This window comes from Microcebus murinus, chromosome 7, assembly GCF_040939455.1.
Source record: "Microcebus murinus isolate Inina chromosome 7, M.murinus_Inina_mat1.0, whole genome shotgun sequence".
Classification (NCBI taxonomy): Eukaryota; Metazoa; Chordata; class Mammalia; order Primates; family Cheirogaleidae; genus Microcebus; species Microcebus murinus.
Window position 1 is genome coordinate 48,432,222 of NC_134110.1, and position 24,730 is coordinate 48,456,951.

The 24,730-nt window shown below is 34.8% G+C and overlaps 1 protein-coding gene across 1 annotated transcript in view; it reads left to right on the plus strand.

Annotated features, from left to right (window-relative positions):
- Positions 1 to 24,730, plus strand: part of EIF3H (eukaryotic translation initiation factor 3 subunit H) — a 104,539-nt gene that overhangs the window by 29,270 nt on the left and 50,539 nt on the right. The window contains exon 2 of the mRNA XM_012751133.3: positions 6,190 to 6,346. Coding sequence (XP_012606587.1) covers positions 6,190 to 6,346 — 157 coding nt within the window. The remainder of the gene's footprint in view (positions 1 to 6,189; positions 6,347 to 24,730) is intronic.

Sequence of the window (24,730 nt, forward strand, 5' to 3'; positions counted from 1 at the left end):
TTGAGAATGTAAATTTTTACAAAAATGTAAAACAGTGTCATTCTTGTATCCTGATAAAATTTTTTTGTTTTAGAAAATAGCTATTTGTAAACATGTAGTTTATATTAGTATATAATGTGTTTATTTTTAAGGTAAATATTTCAAACATTTCTTGGTTTGAATTTCTGATATGCAAATATCAATATAAAAGTTCTTTGGGGGGCTCTCATAATTTTTAGGAATTTCTAATTTTTAAGGTCCTTGTGGTATAATATGAAATATATTTGGTCTTTGCTCCTGGTTGCTGTCACAGTACTCCTGAAACCCTTAGAACTTCCTGAGTTATAGGCATGTGATTTGTTATTCATAATTCTTCCCCTTTGAGCACACCTGACTTTATGCTAATGAGGTGACTTAGTATCTGGCCTCTAGAATGCCTCAGGATGAGGCTGGTTACCAGAAAGAACAAGTGATTGGATGGTTTGGACTTTCAGCTCCACTGACCTCTGAAAAGTGGGCTAGAAGTTAAACTCTATTAAGTGCCATAAAAACTCTTAAGGAACAAGATTTGATGAGCTTTTGGGTTTCTGAATACTTGGAGGGTCTGGAAGGGTTGTGGGCCCAGAGAAAGTCTGCTTCCTACCCCTTATCCCCAATACATTTCTTCATCTACAGCCTATATGTATTATTTATCTTTTGTAAATTTATAATTTGTAAGTAGTGTTTTCCTGAGTTTGTGAGTCATTCTAGCAAATTATCGAACCTGAGGAGGATGTTGAGGGAGCCCCTGATTTGCTGGTTGGTCAGAAGTACAGGGTTTGTGATTGGCAACTGAAGTGGGGCAGTCTTGTGGGGACATGCCCTTAACTTTTGGAATCTGACAGTAACTCCAGGTCGATAGTGTTCAGAGTTGAATTAAAATCGTAAGACACCCAGCTGGTGTTTGGAGAATTGAAGAACTGTATGGTATGGAAAAAACCCACACATCTGGTGTCAGAAGTACTGTGTGAGAATAAAGAGAACAAGTTTGTTTGAGACTTGCGGTTTTAAAACTGTGTGCCCCATGAAAGTAAAGACCTTATGTGTTTGATTTTGTTTTATAGTCCCAGGATCTGCCAGAGATGACTGATCTGTAGAAGCCAGTCAATAAATATCTGAGTGAGTGAATGAAAGAAATAAAAATAATAGAAGCTTGGCGATTCTGTGCAAAAAGATTGCAAATCTTTCTGTAGTTACTGGTCTTTGCAGACATATTTGATAGAAAATTCTTCTAGTTCATCAAAAAGTGTAATCTTTGGTCAGATTTAAAGTGTTCCCTTGTGTGGAATTGAAAGTTTTTGATATGATTTTGATAGGTCTTAGAAATCCTGTTAAATCTTTCCTTTTAGGAAGGATGGATGGTTTTACCCATCATTTTTAACTCTTTCAAATTTTAGGTTTATTGACTTCTAGTGTAATTAATTTATTTTGATATTTTATATTGGTGTTTACATTTTATACTATTGAGAATACTTCTGTCTTAGAAGTTAAATCCTTTGTTGCTTTTAGATTTTTGGGCACAGTTAGATTTTCTTTCTTTTTTTTTTAAACCAGGCACTTTAAAATATACTATTGTTTTCATTAGAGATTGATTACACAATAGTCTGCTTTACTTTTTCAAATAGTTTGCACTGAATAATAAGGAGCAGTAGAAAAAAAGTATTACCCTTTTTTTTTAGCAGACAGGGCATGTTTACTATCTTGCAGGTTGGGATTCCTTACTGAGATCTGCCCAACTTGAGATTGTGCAAAACCTAAAAAATCTGGAAGATGGTTCTAGAGACAACTGACTTATTCCTAATACAATACTTTGCAGAGCACATCAAGTAGACTAAGCATTTAGACCCAGAATGTGACAAAGTTTCAGAAGTGTGTAGATGAATTTGGTAATTTAGGTTTCTGCTAGCCAGTGCTTTCATCCCTTGAAGCATAATTTATAGAAGAATCATCATTTATCCACTAATTTATAGGATAAAGAAACCTAGTCAAGCACAGTCTTAGATATGGGGTCAAGCCATAAGGCATAAGTCTCACTTGCTACAAAAAACTTGAATGTTTCTGAGATGGTGTTAACCTTTCCTCTCATTTCTGTACTGTATAGATTCTTCCAAGAAGGGCTTAAATTGCTCTTATTAGGGGTGATGTTTATGTTTTTTTTTTTTGAGACAAAGTCTCACTCTGTTGCCCAGGCTAGAGTGCCATGGTGTCAGCCTGGCTCACAGCAACCTCAAACTTCTGGACTGAAGCAATCCTTCTGCCTCAGCCTCCCAAGTAGCTGGGACTACAGGCATGCGCCACCATGCCCGGCTAAGTTTTTCTATATATTCTTAGTTGGCCAATTATTTCTTTCTGTTTATAGTAGAGACGGGGTCTTGCTCTTGCTCAGGCTGGTTTTGAACTCCTGACCTTGAGTGATCCACCCGCCTTGGCCTCCCAGAGTGCTAGGATTACAGGCGTGACCCACCACGCCTGGCTGATGTTTATGTTTTTATAAACAAAATACCCTTTTTTGGATCTGTATTTCTCAGTGGTTTCACTTTTTAGCAAGACAGAGAGTCTTAAAGCAAAGCAAAGGAAACTTGTTTAAGCAGCAATGTGCATTGCAATCACCTGAGAAGTTACAACAAAACAAAGACAGGAGGCCGGGCCGAGGTGGCTCAGGCCTGTAATCCTAGCTCTCTGGGAGGCCGAGGCAGGCGGATTGCTCGAGGTCAGGAGTTTGAAACCAGCCTGAGCAAGAGCGAGACCCCGTCTCTACTATAAATAGAAAGAAACTAATTGGCCAACTAATATATATACAAAAAATTAGCCAGGCATGGTGGCACATGGCTGTAGTCCCAGCTACTTGGGAGGCTGAGGCAGCAGGATTGCTTGAGCCCAGGTGTTTGAGGTTGCTGTGAGCTAGGCTGACGCCATGGCACTCACTCTAGCCTAGGCAACAAAGCGAGACTCTGTCTCAAAAAAAAAAAAAAAAAACAAAGACAGGAAAGCTGGGCCATACTACTTCATTAAAAGTTATAATGGAGTAGGATGTTAGAATCACCTGGAGAACCTAAAAACAAAAAAAACCCAGTATGGGGACCCAGCCCAGATCAATCAAGTCTAAATTTCAAGGGTGGGTTCAGGCATGATTGTATTTTAAAGCTCCCCATATAGCTGTAATTTGTAGCCAGGATGAGGACCCCTCTTCATTTATCTAGAAAAGCTCCTCAGGTCATTTTGCTAAGCCGAGAACAAGTGATACAGGGTTTCTGAGTATGTGGGGTCATTTGTGATATGTATAAACAAAATATAATGTGGGAGTATGTTTTTGTTTTGGAGAACTGTTAAGCTTTCCATATATCTGTTTTTAAAAGTAAGATCAGGGAGCATAACATCTCTAAACAGACTTAATTAAAAAAAATAATATATCAGCACTATTTTCTGGACAGAGGCATATGGTTGGTTGGAGGGAGTGAAAATGGCATTTATGAGCGTGACTGAAGCAGGACTTTTGTGGGGGAACATTCCCATCTTGTGGCTTGTAAGAATAGTGTTGCTAAAGATGAAAAGCTGCATTGTGTTTTTACAACTACTGAGAGTTTTCTGTTAGTGCGGCTTTTAGTGATCAAGGCACAAAGCATATCAAGCCTGATGTACTGTTTGGTTCTCACTAATCCTTTTAGAATTCACTTTTGTTAGAGTTAAACCATTTTTCAGTGTAAGATATTTTGAACTGTGATGACCTGTTTTAAAATACATTTATAATTTTTTATTGCTATTTTGTTTGTAACAGAAAATGAGGTTATTTTCACTTGGCTTCTTTTGAAACTATGCTCTAGTCATCAGTATTACTTTTTGCACTGTAAGAATTCAGCTGTATGGTAATCAATTCTAGAATTGGTCCAAAGATCTACGTTAAGCTCATATGTCTTTTAGCATCTTTCATTTACTTTGATTTTAACAGTCTTTTAGTGATCTCATTAATAGGGTTAATTATACAGGAACCTAGGCAACCTAGTTCCTTCATTGGGTTATCCCTTCTTTTTTTTTTTCAGAGACGGAGTCTCACTCTGTTGCCCAGGCTAGAATGCCATGGCATCAGCCTAGCTCACAGCAACCTCCAACTCCTGGGCTCAAGCAATCCTTCTGCCAGAGCCTCCCAAGTAGCTGGGACTACAGGCATGCGTCACCATGCCCGGCTAATTTTTCTATATATTTTTAATTGGCCAATTAATTTCTTTCTTTTGTAGTAGAGACGGGGTCTCGCTCTTGCTCAGGCTGGTTTTGAACTCCTGACCTTGAGTGATCCACCTGCCTCAGCCTCCCAGAGGGCTAGGATTATAGACGTAAGCCACTGCACCTCGCTGGTTTATGCCTTCTTAGTCAAACCATTTTGTTCTATTTTTTAAGTGTAAAAATAATTGTTCTTGGCAGAAAGATATGTTGAATGGGCATTAAATAATTCTTTTTATTGACAAAAAGCAATAATGGTCATTTATTGAGCACTTATGTTGCAGACTTTGTGAAGTATTCTCTATACTTTGTCATTTTTAATAGTATCAATAATGTTATGGAATAGCTGTTTTGCCAATTAGAATGTTAGGTTTAGGAAGATTAAGTAGCTTTCCCAAGGTCACAGCTTGGGAAAATGGTGGGGCTGTAACTCAGACCCATGCTTGCATGATTCTTTAAGTCCATGTTTGTGCCTGTCGAGAAGTGAAGAGGTCTTTTGTGCAGAAATGTGTAAGGTTTGTGCACCTTCATTTCTCAGTATTGAAGATCTGTCAGTCTTATCAGTTGGTGTTCTTCCATGCTGAGGTATTTTAACCTGCTTACTGCTCACTATCCTTTGGAGTTCTGTATCTTTTGGGTGTAAAGTTTTTTGGGGTCTATTCATCACAAAGTCTTTGCTGCATGTCTGTTACTAATTTAGTTATCGAGTTGCTGATATGAAAATCATCTTGTTATTAAAGTGCATACACAAGGATTGGACTTTAGGTTTAAATCTTGGCTCTACTTCCTAGATATGTGACCTATAGCCATTAATTTCCCTCTGCCTCAGTTTTCTTATCTATAAAATGAATATAATCTTTTTTCCTAAGGTTTTTGTGAGAATTACACGATTGTGTAATACATGTGAATAATTAGATTATTGCCTGGCATAAAATGTTCAATAAGTATTCCCTGTTATTAACCCATAATTAATTACTATTTCTATCAATCATATATTTGTTTTAAATGAAAAACCATTTAATGAAGTACTAATAAATTGTCATTTTTTTGTTAGACTTATTTTCCCTCTGAGAACTTTCATTATATTTTAGATTGTGTTGCCTTTTAGGTCTTCAGGCTTATATTAAATATTACTAAATTATATTAAATGTTAATATGACTGCTATTAATAAAAACTATGTGCTGAGCACTATTCAAAGCACTTTACATATATTAGCATTTTTGTGTTGTAGGAATTATTAATGATTATTACTGTGAATTTTTAAATTATTAATTATTCAACCATACACAGTGTTACCTCCTTTATGATTATGAGAATATTAAAGGAGAGAGAATTCAAGAGCTGCTTATTCCATTAGAGGTTATTTAGTGTGTCCTTTTGGTTGAGGAAAACTAGTGCTGGAAACTAGGTTCTCTTTATGTCTTCTGTTACTAACCAGATTCTTGTTGGACATGTGTCTATCGTTGCATTCTCTAATGGGATGGTTTGTTGAGAAAGGCAAAAATGAGTATTTGTGGAAGAGTTTGCTTTTAGGTGTCTAAATAATTGAGATCTTTCTCTCTGTCTATTGATGGATTTCTCATCTACTTCAGGAAGTTATCTTCTTTTTAACAGGATGACTTCCTCAATAATAGCCTCAGTTTAAGGGAGTGTTGTTTGATTTGGCTGAAGAAACTCTTAGACACCAGACTTTGGGGGAGCATTAACTTGATAGCATAAGTGCTGTACATGGACATTTTTGACATGTATTCAAACTTCTGGAATTCTGACATACATTTAGATTATGTGAGCTTTATTTATGTAAGGGTAAAGGAAATGATTTGTCAGGTATTTGTTCAGTTCAATCACATAATTGTATGGTTTATGAAAACCTACTACTACAGTTTGTTTTTTCGTAGAAATAAAGGAAATACAAAGTAGCATGGCTTTTAAGCTCCCTTCTGTGTTTTCTTTAGGTAGTATTAAAGATAATCAAGCATTATCAAGAAGAAGGACAAGGAACTGAGGTTGTTCAAGGAGTGCTTTTGGGCCTGGTTGTAGAAGATCGGCTTGAAATTACCAACTGCTTTCCTTTCCCCCAACACACAGAGGATGATGCAGATTTTGATGAAGGTAAGTGAATTCATTTCAAGTGTGTCTTTGCTTTGTACACAAATGGATATTACAATTCTCATTATGACTTCTGATAATGTGATGTTAGAATTCTGTCAGGCTAGCCTAATTCACTTGATTTCTGAGTTTTTGGAAAAAGTATGCAAGTTCTGGGAAACAGTGAACAATATCATAAACTTAATTAGTTTGGCCTTTACTTATTTTGGAATTTGTGATTCTGATTTGTAGTAACTTGGATAGGAACTTTGCTGATGTTGACTCCCCAGTATGAAACCAGCTTGCCAGATTGTGAAGGATACAGGTCATCATTGTGTCTCACATCCATTCCCCTCTATCCTATTTTGACTCAGTTGGTGTTTAGGAAGAGATGAATTTGGCTCTCTGTTTCAGAAAGAAGGTGGTACTCAAGCATTTCAGAAGCATTTTATTTTTGTACTACAGATGTAATTGCTTTGTTAGCAAAGGCCTATAGTATTAATAATTAAAAGCTCACACCAAAGGTCAAGGTCAACTCTAAAAGGTTTATTTTAAATCTAGTTGAAAATAATTTCTCACTTGTTTTAATTCTCAGGGCTCATTTCTATATAACTTTTATAGTGGTAAAAAGCACATGATGTAAAATTGACCATTTTAACCATTTTTAAATATACACTACAGAAGTGTTAACTGTGTACATGTTGTGCAGTAGATCTCTAGAACTGTTTCATCTTACAAAACTGAAACTCTCTATCCATTGAACAATCCCTTCCTTCACTCCTTGACAAATAGCATTATATTATACTTTCTGTTTCTAAGAGTTTGACTACTTTAGATACCTCATAAAAGTGGAATCATGCAGTGTTTGTTGTTTTATGACTGGCTTATTTTAATTAGCATAATGTTCTCAGGCTTCATTCATGTTGTAACATATAACAGGATTTCTGTCTTTTGTAAGGCTGAATTTCCATTGCATGTATATGCCACATTTCTTTATCCAGTCATCTGTTGATGGGCATTTAAGTTGCTTTTACCTTTTGGTTATTGTGACTAATGCTGCAGTGAACTTGGGTGTGTAAATATCTCTTCAAGATCCTGTTTTTAATTTCTTTTGGAAGTCTACTCAGAAGGGGTATTGCTGGATCATATGGTAATTCTATTTTTAATGTTTTGAGGAACTTCTATACTATTTTCCATAGCAGCTGCACCATTTTAGATTCCCACCAACCATGCAGAAGGGTTCCAGTTTCTCAATGTCCTTGTCAACACTTGTTGTTTTCTTTGTTTTTGACTAATGGCTATTTTAACAAGTGTAAGATGATATCCCATTCTGTTTTTGATTTGCACTTTCCTGATGGGTACTGACGTTGAGCATCTTTTAATATGCTTGTTAGCAATTTGTATGTCTTTGAAGAAATGTCTGTTAAAGTCCTTTGCCCATTTTAAAATTGGATTGTTTGTTGTTTTTGCCATTGAGTTGAAAGAATTCTTTATTCTGGATATTAAACCCTTATCGAAAATATGGTTTGCAATATGTATTTTCTCCCATTTCGTACTTTGCTTTTTCACCCTGTTGATTGTTTCCTTTGCTGTGCAGGAGTTTTTAAATTTGATGTAGTCCTATTTGTCTATTTTTGCTTTTGTTGCCTGTGCTTTTGGTATCATATCCAAGAATCATTGCTAAATCTAATGTCATGAAGCTTTCCCTCTGTTTTCTTCTTGAGTCTTATAGTTTCAGGTCTTTAATCTATTTTGAATTAATTATTATACTCTGTGTAGTGAAAGGTAAGAGTCCAACTTCATTCTTTACTGTATAGATATCCAGTTTTCCTAGCATCTTTTATTGAAGAAACTATTTTTTCCCATTGAGTGCTCTGTGTACCCTTGTTGAAGATCACGTGACCCCCCCCCATATATGCTAGGGTTTCTTTCTGGGCTCTTCATTCTATTTCATTAGTCCATATGTCTGTCTTTATGCCAGGACTACACTACTTTGGGTTACTGCAGCTTTGTAATATGTTTTGAAATCAAAAAGTGTGAGACCTTCAATTTTTTTCTCATTTGAGATTATTTTGGCTATTTGGGGTCCCTTGAGATTCCATAGGGAATTTTAGGATGCAATTTTCTATTTCTAAGAAAAATGTTATTGGGATTTTGATAGGTGTTGCATTTTGTCTCTTTTTGGGTAGTTTTGACAACAAGATGTCATCTTCCAATCTGTGAACAGGGCTTTTCTTCCCATTTATGTCTTTAATGTCTTTCAGTTATGCTTTGTAGTTTCAGTTTATATCTTTTACCTCCTTGGCTAAGTTTATTCCTGAGTATTTTATTCTTTATGATTGTAAATTATAAATTTACAATCAAATTCATAAATTTTACATATTTATTTTAAATTGGATTGTTTTCTCAATTTTCTTTTTGCCTTTTTCAATATAACTTTCAGCTTTCCCCCCTCCTGCCTTTTTAAATTTTTTTTTTGAGACAGAGTCTCACTTTGTTGCCCAGGCTAGAGTGAGTGCCATGGCATCAGCCTAGCTCACAGCAACCTCAAACTCCTGGGCTCAAGCATTCCTTCTGCCTCACCCTCCCGAGTAGCTGGGACTACAGGCGTGCACCACCATGCCCGGCTAATTTTTTGTATATATATTAGTTGGCCAATTAATTTCTTTCTATTTATAGTAGAGTCGGGGTCTCCCTGTTGCTCAGACTGGTTTTGAAGTCCTGACCTTGAACAATCTGCCCACGTCGGCCTCCCAGAGTGCTAGGATTACAGGCGTGAGCCACCACGCCTGGCCCCCCACCCACCCTTTTTTTTAAGAGATGGGGTCTCACTCTGCTGCCCAGGCTCAAGTGTAGTGGTACAATCATAGCTCACTGCACGCTTGTACTCCTGGGCTCCAGAGATCCTCCTGCCTCAGCCTCCCAAGTAGCTAGGACTACAGGTGTATGCCACCACACCCCACTAATTTTTCTTATGTTTTAGAGATGGGGTCTTGAACTCCTGGCCTTAAGCGGATCCTCCTTCTTTCAGCCTTCTGAGTTATTGGGATTATAGGCGAGTCATTGCACCTGGCTGGATCACTTTTAACTGAATAAAATGTTATTTATTTTATTTGACTTCACATCTTCATAATACCTTGGATATGTAATAGACACAAGGGATATTTTTGGTGAGGTTAAATACTTAGCTGTTTTTCTGCAAATCAATATTTTGTGAAAGTAATACCTCTAGAAACTAGCCAAGGCTACTTTTGTTCTAGGCACTAGTACTAGTATATTTGGCAGTTTTTTAAACCTTTGTATAGTATGCATCTTTTTTTTTTTCTTTTAAACTAGCTATGCTCTCTCTGTTTCATCTGAATTACCTCCAATAGAATTAAGGTTGAGATTTCTCTGCAGTCCATTCTGGCAGTATTAGGTAGCGTATCTCTATTCCCCTACTCACAAGCATATTTGAGGGCGCTTTAACTATATTTCATTAAGACAAGGAATTGTTAATGCAGTTTCTTTGGTTTACAAGTGAGAAGCTTAAGAGCTTTACTTCAAGTGACTTGCTTGGTTATTGGGTCGGTGGCACAACTGGGAGTAGAATCTGTTCCAGGACAGTTTATATAGTCACACTTTTCTCAGGTAATTCATTTTTTATAATATTTTTGGTTTAGAATATGAAAAAATAATGTACATGGCAATTATGAAAGATGAACAAAGCAAATTATATTACTGATTTTAGATCACCATCATTGGAAGCTACCTCTTTTATGAGCTTGAAGTAATTGACCAATATGTTACTTCACTAACATGTACTTTAAGAAGCTCATTAAAAACTGTTGCCAGGCGCGGTGGCTCACGCCTATAAGCCTAAAGCACTCTGGGAGGCCGAGGCAGGTGGATTGCTCGAGGTCAGGAGTTCGAAACGAGCCTGAGCAACAGCGAGACCCCGTCTCTACTATAAATAGAAAGAAATTAATTGGCCAATTAATATATATAGAAAAAATTAGCTGGGCATGGTGGTGCATGCCTGTAGTCCCAGGTACTCGGGAGGCTGAGGCAGAAGGATTGCTTGAGCCCAGGAGTTTGAGGTTGCTGTGAGCTAGGCTCACACCACAGCACTCACTCTAGCCTGGGCAACAAAGTGAGACTCTGTCTCAGAAAAAAACAAACCAAAAAAAACTGTTTTAACAGGCCTGAGATAAGGAGAAACTTCAGTTTAGCCTTAAATAATCAAAAATAATTGGGCATTGTGTGCTGTGTAGTATATGTAAATCTCCTATAATCAATTGTTACTCTGAACAGGTGAAGGTTTTATTAGTCCCATTTTCCAGGTTAAGAAACTGATGCTTAGTGAGATAAATAACTTATCCATTGTCATTTAATTAGGAATTAGTAGAAAAGGGATCTAAGCCTGTGGCTGTCTGGATTCCAAATCCCATGATTTTTTTTTTTTTCCTACAGTGTATTGCTCTTAGCCTGTTAGTGAAGTACATGCCAGAAATTAGAGGGTAGGCCATTGGAATGTAGGCCATCATTATTTCATACCTGAAATCTGCTTTTTGTATAAAACAAATAAATTTGTTTTTCTTGGTTTACCTTTGGAAACTTAGGGGATTTGTCATTTATACATGTGAAAAATCTGAGAAAGTACCTTGTATTTCTTCATAAGTTTTATGTGGTAGGTTTGAATTTTAGGTTCTGTCACCTAACCCATTTATTCTATTTTAATGTATATTTTACATTAGAATGTAGACACTATTAAATTTTTATCAAATGCGGATAAAAGCTAAAATTTCTTATTATATGGATATATCTTAGAATATATCCATATTGTATGGATATATGTATGCTGATTTTTTTTTTTTTTCTTTTTTGGAGACAGGGTCTTGCTCTTTTGTCCAGGCTAGAGTGCAGTGGCGTCATCATCGCTCACAGCAACCTCTAACTCCTGGGCTCAGGCCATCCTCCTGCCTCAGCCTCCTGAATAGGTGTGATTACAGGTGTGTGCCACCACAGCTGACTATTTTTATTTTTTGTAGAGACAGGATCTCACTTTAGGCTGATCTCCAATGCCTGGCCTCAAGCAATCCTCCCACCTCAGTTTCCCTGAATGCTAGGATTACAGGCGTGAGCCACCCTGCCTGGCCTGTTGATATTTTAAATCATGGTAAAGGTTCACTGTTTTGCTTATTGCTTTTCTGTTATTTTATGCCTGCTAAAACTATTAGTTATTCAGGGAAAGAGCTTTTTTCCCTGCCACCCACCCCATGCAAGTAAAATACCAAATATTTCATAATTTTAATGATGATTTTGAGTTGGTTAGGTTTTTGAGGGGGAGGCAAGTGTTTTTAGTTTTTGTTTTGGTGCCTCATTTAAAGAGATTTTAAATTTGGTTTTAAAATGTTTTAAATCAGAGGTTGACAAACTATCATCTGTTGGCCTGCCTTTGTAAATAAAACTTTATTAGGACACTGCCATGACTGTTTATATGTATTCTTGCTACTGTGGCACAGTTGAGTAGTTGTGGCAGAGACCATATGGATCCTCAACCGGAAATATTTACTCTCTGGCCCTTTTGACCATCTGTTACTTATACAACTTTTTCTTACTCCTTATCATTCTCCCTCTCTTGTAAAGTTAAAGAATAAGGAAGTAGTTCTTTCTTTTCATCATAAATTTTTTTTTATGTGTCGATTATTATTATTATTATTTTTTATTTCGGCATATTATGGGGGTACAGATTTTAAGGTTTCAATAGATGCCCATTTCCCCCCCTCCCCCCAAAAGTCTGAGTATCCATCATGACCATCCCCCAGATGGTGCACATCTCACTCATTATGTATGTATATACCCGCCCCCCTCCCCCCTCCCACCTGCCCAATACCCTATTACTGTAGTACCTATGTGTCCACTTAGGTGCTACTCAGTTATTACCAGTTTGCTGGAGAATATATCTGGTGCACATCATACATTTTTGATAATTTTTGTTCAATATTTTTTTTCCTAGATGCTATCCTTAATATTGACCAAGTCTTGGCTGGTCCGAAGGTAGTGAGTTATCTCACGTGATTGTTCACAGTCAGTTACAGATTGAACTCCATGTTCTACTACTTTCCCCCCTCCTCACTACTGCACTTGACTAGTCTAAAAAAAAAAAAATATTGACCAAGTCTAGAATGTATTGTGAACACTGAAATGAACATACTAAATACTATAGGATGTTTGTTTCACAGGTACAGTTGGGAAGTGTCAGAATAGGTAATTTTTGCTTTAATTTTAGTGCATTTTTCCTTTTAAAAAACACATTGATGTTTAGGGGAGCTGTCTGTGTATATATTAATAATAGGGAAGAAAGGCATTAAATTCATGGTTGCAGACTTGTGACTAGGCATTGTGAAAAGGTAATGATATAAGGCCAAAAAATGTGGGTAGCAGTGTCAGCTTTAGGAGCTGTGCATTGCTGAATATCTTCTGAACCTGTTTTTTTACTTTGTGGTACATTTTATTTAGCACATATTAACTGCTCCCTTACTGAGTACTAGGAACATAGTAAGAAGGATAATTTCTTTATGAAATAAACTTTTTATATCATGCTACCTTGGATTATGTTATTATAGGATGATTCAAAACCTATAAACTGTTGTGGTATGAATTTTCTATTGTTTCTCTCTGTTAATTCAGTTTGTTTTTGCACGTGTGTTAACTCTCTTTTGAGTGGTGTAAGCCTTGATAAACTTTTGTATTACAGAATTTACCTTTCAGTTGAAAGTGAGATAACTTATTTTAGAGGATGTATGCTTCAAAAAAAAAAAAAAAGAGTGCAAAAACTCATATTCAAATTCCCATTAGGGGGCACTATTATCAAGCTTAGGAGAACTGGAGACTAATTTGTTTTCTCAGACATGCAACCCGAGGCTTGCTAAAAGGGAAAAATATTTTCATCTGATAAGATTCAGATACTGTTTTATACAACTGAATTCCTTAAATATGTTATAAAGTGCACTGAATTAAACACAGATTCAGTAACTCACTGTCTTGTTTTTCAGCAGACTAAATCAATTTAATATTGCAGGTGAAATAAGAAGCTTATTTTATTCTGCAGCAAAGCCAAATCCATAATTTTTATATTTGGAGTGGACACATTTTTCATTTTGCTTGCTTTAAGTTAGTAACAAAGGATGATCTTTGGCCTTCAAAATAGATTTCTTTCAGAATGAAGGATTAAAACTGCATTGTACTACTAAAATGCAGTTAGGAGAATGAAATGATGCCTAATTTAGATAGTATTAATGTGTACAGCATATATAATCACTAAAGCGATAACACATTGAAGTGACACATACACATAGCTTTTAGCTTTTTTTGTTCGTTTTTAGTAGAAGAAAATTGTTACTTGAAAATCATTCTTTTTTATTACTCAATGTTTGGTGTTAGAATGAGATATACTAGTATTGACTGTTCTACACAATTATTTTGTTTAAGCTTTCAAAAGAAGAAGATTCTACAGAAGTGCTGTAGAATAGAATCTTAAGCAGTCTTTTTAAAGGCTAAAATATGGATTGACAAATGTAACTAAAATAAGATGCATTCAGAGTAATTTTTCATAGGATAGGTGTTATTTTTGCATCACTGAATTTGGAGAAAGTTTGTATAGTTATATCATTTGCAATTCTTTCTGTGTAAGTAAACCATATTTTACGATGGATAAAATCTCTGCTTAATTACTTACCTCCTCAAGGCTCACCTTCTCTTTATTCTTAGTTTGCCTGTAGCCCACACCCAGGGCATAACTGCTGGAAACCTAGCCTGTGATTACTATTTGAGCTTTGTATTGCTTTATTTATTTATTTATTTATTTATTTATTTGAGACAGAGTCTCACTTTGTTGCCCAGGCTAGAGTGAGTGCCATGGAGTCAGCCTAGCTCACAGCAACCTCAAACTCCTGGGCTCAGGCAATCCTCCTGCCTCAGCCTCCCAAGTAGCTGGGACTACAGGCATGCACCACCATGCCCTGCTAATTTTTTCTATATATATATTAGTTGGCCAATTAATTTATATTTATAGTAGAGACGGGGTCTTGCTGTTGCTCAGGCTGGTTTTGAACTTCTGACCTGGAGTAGTCCGGCCCGCGTCAGCCTCCCAGAGTGCTATTATTACAGGCGTGAGCCACTGCGCCTGGCCTGTATTGCTTTTGAGTTCAGGGAAGAGTGGAGTCAGGACAGAGAAAGTTTTTCATATTTTTTTTAGGCAGATGGGGACATTTTGTGAAAATACATCGTTTACTTATTATTTTGGGTTATTCCCTCTCTGTATGAATATTTAGTGATCCTTGTGATCTGCTCAACAGATTCATTTTTTAGAAATTCTGGTTTTTTTCCTTGCATTTTTACAAACGGGCTTTTCTTGGTAGAAATATTAGAAATAATATGTAGACAGTTTGGGGGTATGTTTTGAAATTTATAGGAGAAATAGAAGCTTGTTTACTTAATGACCTCAAAGCATTAAATGTGGAGATATGATAAGATGTTTGCAATATCTCAGAAAAAAAATTAGCTCACAGTAATTCATTTCAGCATTTATCCAGCAAATTACATTGAGAGGACAGTGAAAAAGATACGAAGATACCAAATCCTGGTTATTGCCTCGAAAGATTTTAAGTCGGAAAGACGAGTGTATAAATAAAAAAATTGCGAAACAGAATTGTTCTAAGTCTAGAGTCAGGAAGGAAAAAATGAAAGGAACATTCAGATATCAGCTACTAATTCCTCCTGGGGGACAACTTCACAGGAGAGATGAAGTTTTGCATATGGATGTCAGTTGCAATTTTAAATAATTATTAAGGAAGTTATATCTTATAAGTGTATTTCAGTTATTCATATTTCTGGGCCCTAATAAAGGACACAAGACTCCCTAGAAATAAAGAATAAACTATTGTACATATTCGATCTGGCATCTTTATTGTTCTTAGATAATTATATTCCTTGACAGTACTTTTCAAATATTGCTGTTGCCCTCATAGCCAGATAGAGAAGTTATTTTTGGTGTTTATTTTGATACCTGAAAGACCTCCTGACAATGATGCTACTAGTGTCATGTTTATAGAACCTCGGAGCCTATATTGCAGTTACTTCTATTTAAAATATTTAATAAAATACTTAATACATATTAAATATTTAATAAATTATTTTAGAAGCATTGTGTAAGCAGATAACTCGAGAGAATCTGTAGACTGAATTATGATATAATTCCCCTTCGTATTTATCTTTTTGTTACTCGTGGTAGTAGTTTGAAAATGTTAAACTATTCACATTTAATGATTTACTGCTAAATATTCAGGGCAATAAACTTTAGATTATTGTTCACTTAAATTATTTTGATCATTCAGAAAAGCCTATGGTCTACAAATTGACATTTTGACTTAAAAACCTAAGCATACTTTATGTTTGATTTGTTTGTTTGTTTGTTTATTAAGGTAATTAGAATATAAGAAATAAAATCTAAATATGAAGTTATCAATTTCACTATTTTTATGCTTTTTGTTCTTTCAGCTTGGGTGTCTAAAGATTTTAAATACAAGGGTAGGAGCAAAGTATAGCTTTATTTTAAACTCTGGAAAAATATTTTTTGCGTTTACTTCATGTTTTAAAATTTAGTTTCTTTTCTTTTTTAAAAAAATGAGTTGAGAAACACTTGTGCCTAGAAGGATATACTTTTGAAAATGTGGTCAAGGTAAAAGATTTTTCTGCTTAAAGAAATTAAAGTGCTTTACACTATTCTCTCCCTTGGTCCCCAAAGCATAAGTGGTATGGTTTGGAAAGAAGCCAAGTAAAACCTGTTCAAATTTTGTGTAGACTTAAAGTAATACTGTAAGATTTGAAAATTACAGGTGGATACACTACTTAAATAGTATTTAAAATTCCTAAGTTTCCCAAGTCTAAAAATGTAATCCTTAAATTATTGTTCCCAATGGCTTAAATTTTAATTAAATAAAAACTGTCTTACTTTTGACCCACAACTACTTCAGGTAAAGATATTTGAATTTATTACTAAACTTTAAGGTAATAGCCATTAACAACTAACTGTTTTAGTACTAATTAAAATGTCAAAAAGTCACAATTACAGTATGTAATCAAATACCTTGTTATTTCTGTTTTTCTAAAAATTATCCTAACCAACAATTTCAATCTTGGTTCCTATCTTGCCCAGGAGAAGTGCTACTTAATTTCATTCCCCAATCATGTTACTTAATGTCAGTATTATAGATTGATCATTAATTATAATTAGATTTGGTGTTTTGGTGCTAACACTGAATTTTCAAACTGCCTTCATACTAAAAGAGTGATGTCTTAGTCATGCCAGTAAAGTATCCTGTTTACTTTATATTCATCTTTTTCTAGGTAAAATTTTCATAGTATTTGGAATTTTTATCTGTTTGAGATTACTCTTCATGACTTACCTATCATCAGTTTCAGAATGGTGTTTTCATACCTTTATCACTTTTCCACTGTTAGTATGATTTACTGCCTTTTTAAAATCAGTAACTTTTACTCAGTACATTTTAGATGCTTTCTGATGTAGTTGAAAACAAAGGCAATATTTGTTTGATGTAAGTAACATAAACATAACAGTGTAGGTTTATAATGCAACCTTGCAATTCCCCCTTCTCTCATCCTCATACACATTCATCCTTTCCTCCTCTAACATCTCATCAATAGGCATCATCTTTTAATATACGGACAGCCCTTCTTCCCCACTTTATCCATGAGAGGATCATAAAATTATTCTAGTGGTCTTTGCAGAAATGTATCCGTCTTGTTTCTGTTTTATAGAATTGGATAGGTGATGACCTTGTAGAGACATATTTTGATGGCAGGCTACTCACCTCGCAACTGTAGCAGTAGGAGTCTGGCAGCAAAGCCCTCACTGGGGCTCTGTGGACTTGTAGCATGCGGTTAACCCCAGTAGGCAGCAGTGACAGCAGCAGCAGCCCTACAAATGCCAGTTGTCTTCAAGTCACCGTAGCTTCCAGGCTTATCTATTCTCACTTTAATTTCTCCTTCACTTTTCTTTCTTTCTTTTTTTGTTTTTCATTCATCAAACCAATATTTGAATGGAAACTGTGTGCCAAGTACTTTCACTAGCCTTTGCTTACTACCTACATTTCTGCTATGGATATATATATATATATATATATATATATATTTTTTTTTTTTTTTTTTAATTTCTGCATATTATGGGGGTACAGATGTTTAGGTTACATGTATTGCCCTTGCTCCCCTCTCCCCCTATGGATATTTTTTGAAGTGTTTGTTACTTATCTGTTCTAAGAAGTGTATTTGGCTTGACTATGTAAAGCTAGGGAGAGTGTTAGTGTGCTAGGTTAGTGAATCAGATTATTATAAAATGAAGATTATGTTACTATGCAAGTGAAAGTGTCTAGAATATATTTTTGTATAGCTGGAGAATGACTTGGGCTTGCAAATATATATATATATATATTTTATAAGTCTTTACATCCCCAAGTTTATAATTCTAAGTGATTCTAAATATGTGTGTTTTGTAAAATAATTTTGTTCTGGAAAATTTATAAATTACCTGTTTTTCATTGTCAGAGTATTTTGTTTCTGGTTTTATTTTTGATTCATCGTCATTTAATAGCAACTCCTGATAACTTCAAATGTATTCAGATAGTTTTTAAAGACTCTTGGTAATGTTAATTATTTCTCCTTAATATTTTAATTTCTCTTCCTCCTACCACTAGCACCACCCATATGCTGAAAACAGATAAAGCAAAACATTAAAAAGATTCAGTACTAGAAGTGGGTGAGGGGAATGTATGAAAAATGGTAATATAATGCCTTCATGGATGGTAGCCATTTTCTTTGGTGATAAAATAAGGAAAGGGATGGTATAGATATTACATAAAATGTTAAGATCATTGTAAGCCTTATCTGGCTTACTTCCTTGTTCTTTAGGAGATATTTGACATGACTAGTAGTGAGACTTGATGTTTTGTCAGAATCCAGATTTGTATTTCTTTCCAAATTGTCTCCTTACTTTATGGACAGCCTGATTTACAAAATTGCTAGTAACCAATTATGAAAACAATATGTGTGTGTATACATATACCATTATAGTTCTTAGTTGAGAAAATTCCTAAAATTAGTTATGTATAGATCTTGCAAACTTTCTGAAAGGCATAAAAGGCAGGAAATCTAGACTGAGTTCTAGCTAAAGTTGTGGCAAAATTCTGGCTTTACTAACAATAGTAATCTTGGGTCTCTCCAGTGTCAGTTTTCATATTTACAAAGTAGATCACAATAGGAACTTTTATAATTCTTTTAGCAGATGGGAAACTGAGGCTCAGAGTAGCCTAACATTAAAATTATCAGCACTTTTAGAACTAGAAACGCCAATATACCCATGTAATATGTAATTCATCACAATTTAGGAGGGTTGTTGTAATTCTAGTATTTTGTCAGAATCACTGTGAGTGATGCAGATGCCTACAATTGTGACTTGTGGGCATGATATATTTATACTTAAAAGGCTACTTTTTGTTATTATTTACTATTAGCACAGTTGTAATTAAGTGATTGTTAAATTTAACACTAGATTTTAGAAAGTTTCTTAAGTTTGTGCATACTAGGTATTAAGTAAAGGAAGGGTAATTTTAACCTTCAAGTCCACAGAAAATTAGAGGTGGTTGAAATTCACTGCCGAAAGTCAGCACAGCCTCTAGTGTTTTGCTACATGGAATGGAGAAACTAATTGAAAGTATAGATTGAGCTGGGTAGGGTAGGGGGAGAAAAATATATTTTTATTAAATGTCACTGAATACAATAACAGGTAGTAGTTTGAATAGATGGCTTACTTGGACTTAGGAAATCAGTGCTTGGCTGATGACACAGGAAGACTTTCTAGAATACATTGCTTTGCAGATGACTTAGACAATACTGATAAAGCCTGTCATGTGAATTTCCTTCTTTACTGAGTATACAGTACAGTTAGGGGGTATATTGTGCAATGCTTCCGATCTGCAGTGACTGCCATCTAGGAGCATGGAAAAGAAATGGATCAGTTAGCTGTAAGCAATATGTGTGAACACTGGGTGCCACTCATGAAACACTGAGCAGTTAGTGACTTCCTTTGTAACCAGTACAACTAGCTGTCTGCATAATGGAGTTGTGCCACATGAACAACTCTCACAATTCATCTTGGATGTGATGGTACCTATGGTTGAGATAAAACAGTAAGCCCAACAACATTGAAATGATTACACTACCCTTTTCTTATTTTTCTTTTTTTCTTTGGTATAATCTTTTTGTTCCTTCAGTGTTTGGCACAAGTGTTGAGGTAGATAATAATCCTAGCATTTTTACTTTGCCTAAATGGAATCTTTTTGGAAACAAATTATGGTAAAGCAAGTTCCTGAGAAACATTTGAGGACTTTTTAAAAAGGCAGTGAGACTATAGATGGGAAAATTGCTTTGAAATCTTATAAGTTGTAACCAACAGGGAAATACATGAATGATGGAGAAGTTGTGTATAGTTAAGAGGAACTGATTGGAAAAATCTAACCTGCATGCCTTTGTCAATGATTACATGTCTTATTTGAATCTTAAAAATTTGTAGAGTAGTTCTTTTTGTGTACATTTGTATGGTTACCTTTTTTTGATAAAACATGTGAGCCCTTATAAAATAGTTAACCATGAGTCATCTGGTATCTCCTTAGGAATTAACTAACATAACCCATATAGGTGGCTAATAATACAAAGCCACTATAGTTTCTGTGTTTTCACCAATCACGGCTCCAGTTTTAAAACATTTAAAATGAGACTCCCTCTCTCTTGTTTAATTTTTTGGACAAAGAGTTGTCTTATCAAAAAATGTAGTAACTTAAGTAGATCCGTAACTACCGGGAATTAATAACAGAAAGTTTTTGTTGACACCAGGAAGTAGATTAAATAGTGCAATTGTGGTAATGAGTACCATATATGATAAGCCTGAGCCACCTGGCTTTTATTAGGTTGCCTGATACTTTGATCACAATATTATTTCAAGGCTTGTCTGTTTAAATTGCTAAGGTTTCTTGTCATCTTTGTGATTTAGACTATAATTTCTTTTATTGCAAAGAGATTTTTTTTTATAAGAAGGACGTCTCAAGCCAAAATTTTAAAGAGGTTCAAGTTCAGCAGCTAGGCGAACCTTAGAATAAGAAAACCTGTTAAACGTAAAATTAAAAGCTTGAAAGTTCAGCAGTTAACTATTAAGTTCATCTGACCTTGCTTTTCTTTAGTTTTTTGCTTGGATCATAATTACACTTTTGTTTATCTATGGTAGTGAAGTACTATAAGGATGTTTGGTATAATTCAATTAATTATTGTTTGATATAAATATATGAAATTCAAATATATAGTTTGTATTTTGAAAATATACTTCTGGTATCACTTTCCCTTCAGCTGGTATTAAGTGGTTTTGATGAACATCTTTGAGAATTTATGGAAAGATTTTTAACTACTTCATCCATAATGAATGAATTATACTAATCACAGAATTTAATTTGCTTGATAAATTGTCTCACATTGCCTTTGAACTTGAAATCTTTAAAGTTTAGTTATCCTAATATAGATGAATGAAATTTATAGTCATCAAAATCAACATGCTTTCCTTTCACTAGTTTTCTTTACTACAGAAATAATCTTTCGCAAGCATTTAATAGTATCTTTGTTATGTATAAGCGAATGTTTTGGCTTAGAAAAATAAACATTCATTTTGACTAATAAAGGGAAGATAAGGAAGATATAATAATTTAAGACACTGTTGTCCTTAGCATAATAGTCATAGTAACCATTAGAGGCCATTTTGAAAATTTGTAAGTAAAATGTTTTGTACTTTTATTCATGTGGCTATTAAATTTTGCAGTTTTGATTTTTGAGTACTGTTATAGCTGTTGTTATTTGGCTTGAAGTTTCCATATCCCAGTGTAACTTAAGCCTGGCTAAAGGCTCTAAACAATGTCTTCTTTTAATTTGCTCTTGGCAGTGAAAAGAATATGTGGAAGTGACAGTCAACAGCCTTTTTATTTTCTATGATAAGCCAAAGGAGAAAAGTATTACAAATAGGAAAAAATTTAAACACCAGAATGATTGTTTATCAAGAACTTGTAACATTTTTACTTTTTGAAAGTAGTGTTATTTTAAGATTTAGAAATTTCTGACTCATTCATTTAGGAAAGATGATTTAGGAACATGCATATATTACAAGCATGGAATAATGAGATCTGTCAGAGCAGAGACTTAGTTTGGAGAATGGTCTGAGATAATAGTGGATAAGGTCAGATTATGGAAGACTTTGAACTTTTGGAAATGAAGCTTAGACTTGAAGTAAGTTCTGAATCATTCTGGGTTCTCTAGCGGAAGTGTGATGGTCTAAAACCAATATTTTGTGCCTGGAGGCAGGAAAAACAGAAAGAGAATGAGGACTTGAATGAAATATGGTCAGTTGCAGTAAGAATGAAAAGGTGGAAGACTAGAGAGATATGGGAGAAATCACAAAAGAGTTAAATGGGACCTTCATGTTTTGAGGACTACATATTATAAAATAACTATAATATCTGACATATTTTAGAAGAATAAAATTCCTGTTTGTCATCCCTTCCTTCTTGAATACTTTGTGAAAAGCACCTGTTCTGTGATAATGGTATGTATTACAGAGCAGATGGGTATAATAACTGTGAGCTGTTGATAATTAGCAGGGGAATTCCTGCACTTACAACAACATCAGCTTTACTAAAATATGAAATATTTAAGGTTTTTCAATTCAGAAATTTTAGACAGCTGTTTGAGCCATTTAAAAAGTGTGGACTAGTCAGTGTGATATAGTTGTGGACTGATATTTGTAGTGCTGTCTTCTGGAGAGAGGATTAATCTTTATCATCAAGCTCTGAAAGACAGAACTAAGATCTACTAAAATACAAGTAACAGTGAGGTAGATTTACTTCATTCTTCCAACAGACTAGTCCATTCATAGGATGGAATTCTTTGGACGGTTACCCTGTTGCTGGAATAACATGATAAATCAGTGGAGGAGAGAGACATTAGAGGGTTAAATAAAATACAGAAATAAATAGAGGGTTAAATAAAACACAGAAAGAAATAAACAGATGCTTTAATGTGTGATGCCCTGCATTAAGAGAGTGTGCAGAGAGTCCCTGGTATGGAGGTATATTCAGCTGACACATAAAGGATAAGAAGGAGCTAGCTGTGTGAACAACCAAGAGAATAGGAAACCAGGTGCGAAGGCCCTGTGGTGGAAATGAACTTGACACTGTTTAGGAGCACTCAGAAGGCTAATCTGTCTGAATATTCTACTGAATGAGAATCAAGGGGGTGTATCGTTGAGAGCCATAGCAGTTTAGGTTTTCTTGAGTAAGTCGAGGAGACTATTGAAAGGCTTTAAGCTATCTGTAGTAATCTGGTTGAATGGATGACTATCATGTTCTTTATAGTTTTTGTGACTTAATCTAGGACTTTTCCTTCTTGTTGTTGCATTTTACATTTGAAATTGTTATGGAAACTCAAGCTTGGTGATTGGATTTATTGGTGGTGGTATTTGCTCCCAGAAAGTTTATCTGTGGCTTCTAGATAACCTTTGTAAACAAATGTGTCTGGAGCCATTTTTTAAAATAAACTTTTAATTTTGGAATAGTTTTAGATTTATTGGCAAAGATAGCACAGAGTTCCCCTGTATCCTTCAACTGGTCTTACCCTAGTGTTATCATCTTACATGATAACATTAGTTTAAGAAACTAACTTTGGTACATTACTATTAACTAAACTCCAGACTTTATCTGGATTTCACCAGTGTTTTCATTAAGGTCCTTTTGTTTTCCAGGATCTAGTCTTGGATACCACATTGCATTTAGTTGTCATGTCTCCTTAGTCCCCTCTGGTCTGTAACTGTCTTAGTCTTGTTTTACATGATCTGAGCAATTTTGAGGAGTAATAGTTAAATATTTTGTAGAATGTCCCTCAGTTTGGATTTATTGCATGCTTTTCATGATTAGGCTGGAGTTTTAAGTTTTCGTAGAAAAAAATCATGGTGGTCTGCCTTTCTCATTACATTCTCTTAGGAGATAACATGATACCCACATGGCATCACTTGTGATGCTAATCTTGGTCACTTGGTGGAGGTACCATCTGATGTCTTTTTGAATCATCTTACTATCTTGGAAATCTTTATAACCTAAGGAAGCATTGGGACATGAATGTTTCTGTTCAGAAATTAGAAATTTATTTCTCCTATATAAAACAACTTGAATGACTTTTCTCCTTATAGTGGTTATTCCTAATATTTTAATATCTAAACAACATGGGTAATTGTATAAATATAAATGTATTCTGTACCTTAATATATAACTTTTCACACATACATGACAATTTTGTTATATGGTATAGCATCTCAGTTATACTCTTGAGTATCTAAATTCATGAGTGGATTAGTATCCATCTCTGACAGAATATGAAATAGATGTTGGAAAACATTCATTGTAGCTAATAGACACTTCAACATCAGGAATATTTGATACAGCAGTTAACATTTCCCATGGATAGTGCTACAAAGTGTTATTGGCATAGTTGGTTTCCACTGCAAAATGCTTTTGTACAAAAGAACTCTCTAGACCTTTACGTTTGTGATATTATACTTTTGGCCACTGTAATTGAACACACTGTCAGTGTGAAAGCTATAAATTGGCATAGAATTTATGAAATTATTAAATAATTTAAGAAAAAATGCTTGAAATAATTTGATTAAAAATAGCCTTGTAGTTTATATGTTTTAGATGTTTGAAACATTTCAGCTTAACCTCTTAAAAGAGGTTTAAAAGCTGTTAAAAAATAGAAAGAAAGTGAAATTTTAGGAATTTTCGGTATGAGCCACTATGCCCAGCCTTCAGTGTTTATTTGATTATTAACTCCAAGGATCTCTTTATATTTGTTGACTAACCTTACTTTGTGTATGGAACAAAGCAGCAACTTTACATCAAGATTTACTATCTATTAGTAAAATAGACATTTTTACTAGCTATTAGGAAGAACATAGCAGTAAGGAACTTTCTCCCTTTATCTTTTAAACTAGGAAAGGTCATTAAAAAGTAAAAAACGTAGAAGTTAGCAATGGGGAGGCAGCAATCTTGAATGTTATCATCACCATTGTTTATTGTACTGGTCATGATAACATTATAATCAGTTGTAATTGCTAACATTTATTAAGCACCTGTCATGTGCCAAACATTGTGTTGAACACTTGGCATGCATTCCTTTAATCCCTGTGGTTGTTTTATTAATATGAGTTAAGTACTGTTGCTGTTCCTATTTTACTGAGGTTTAGAGAAGTTAAGTAATTTGTTCAAG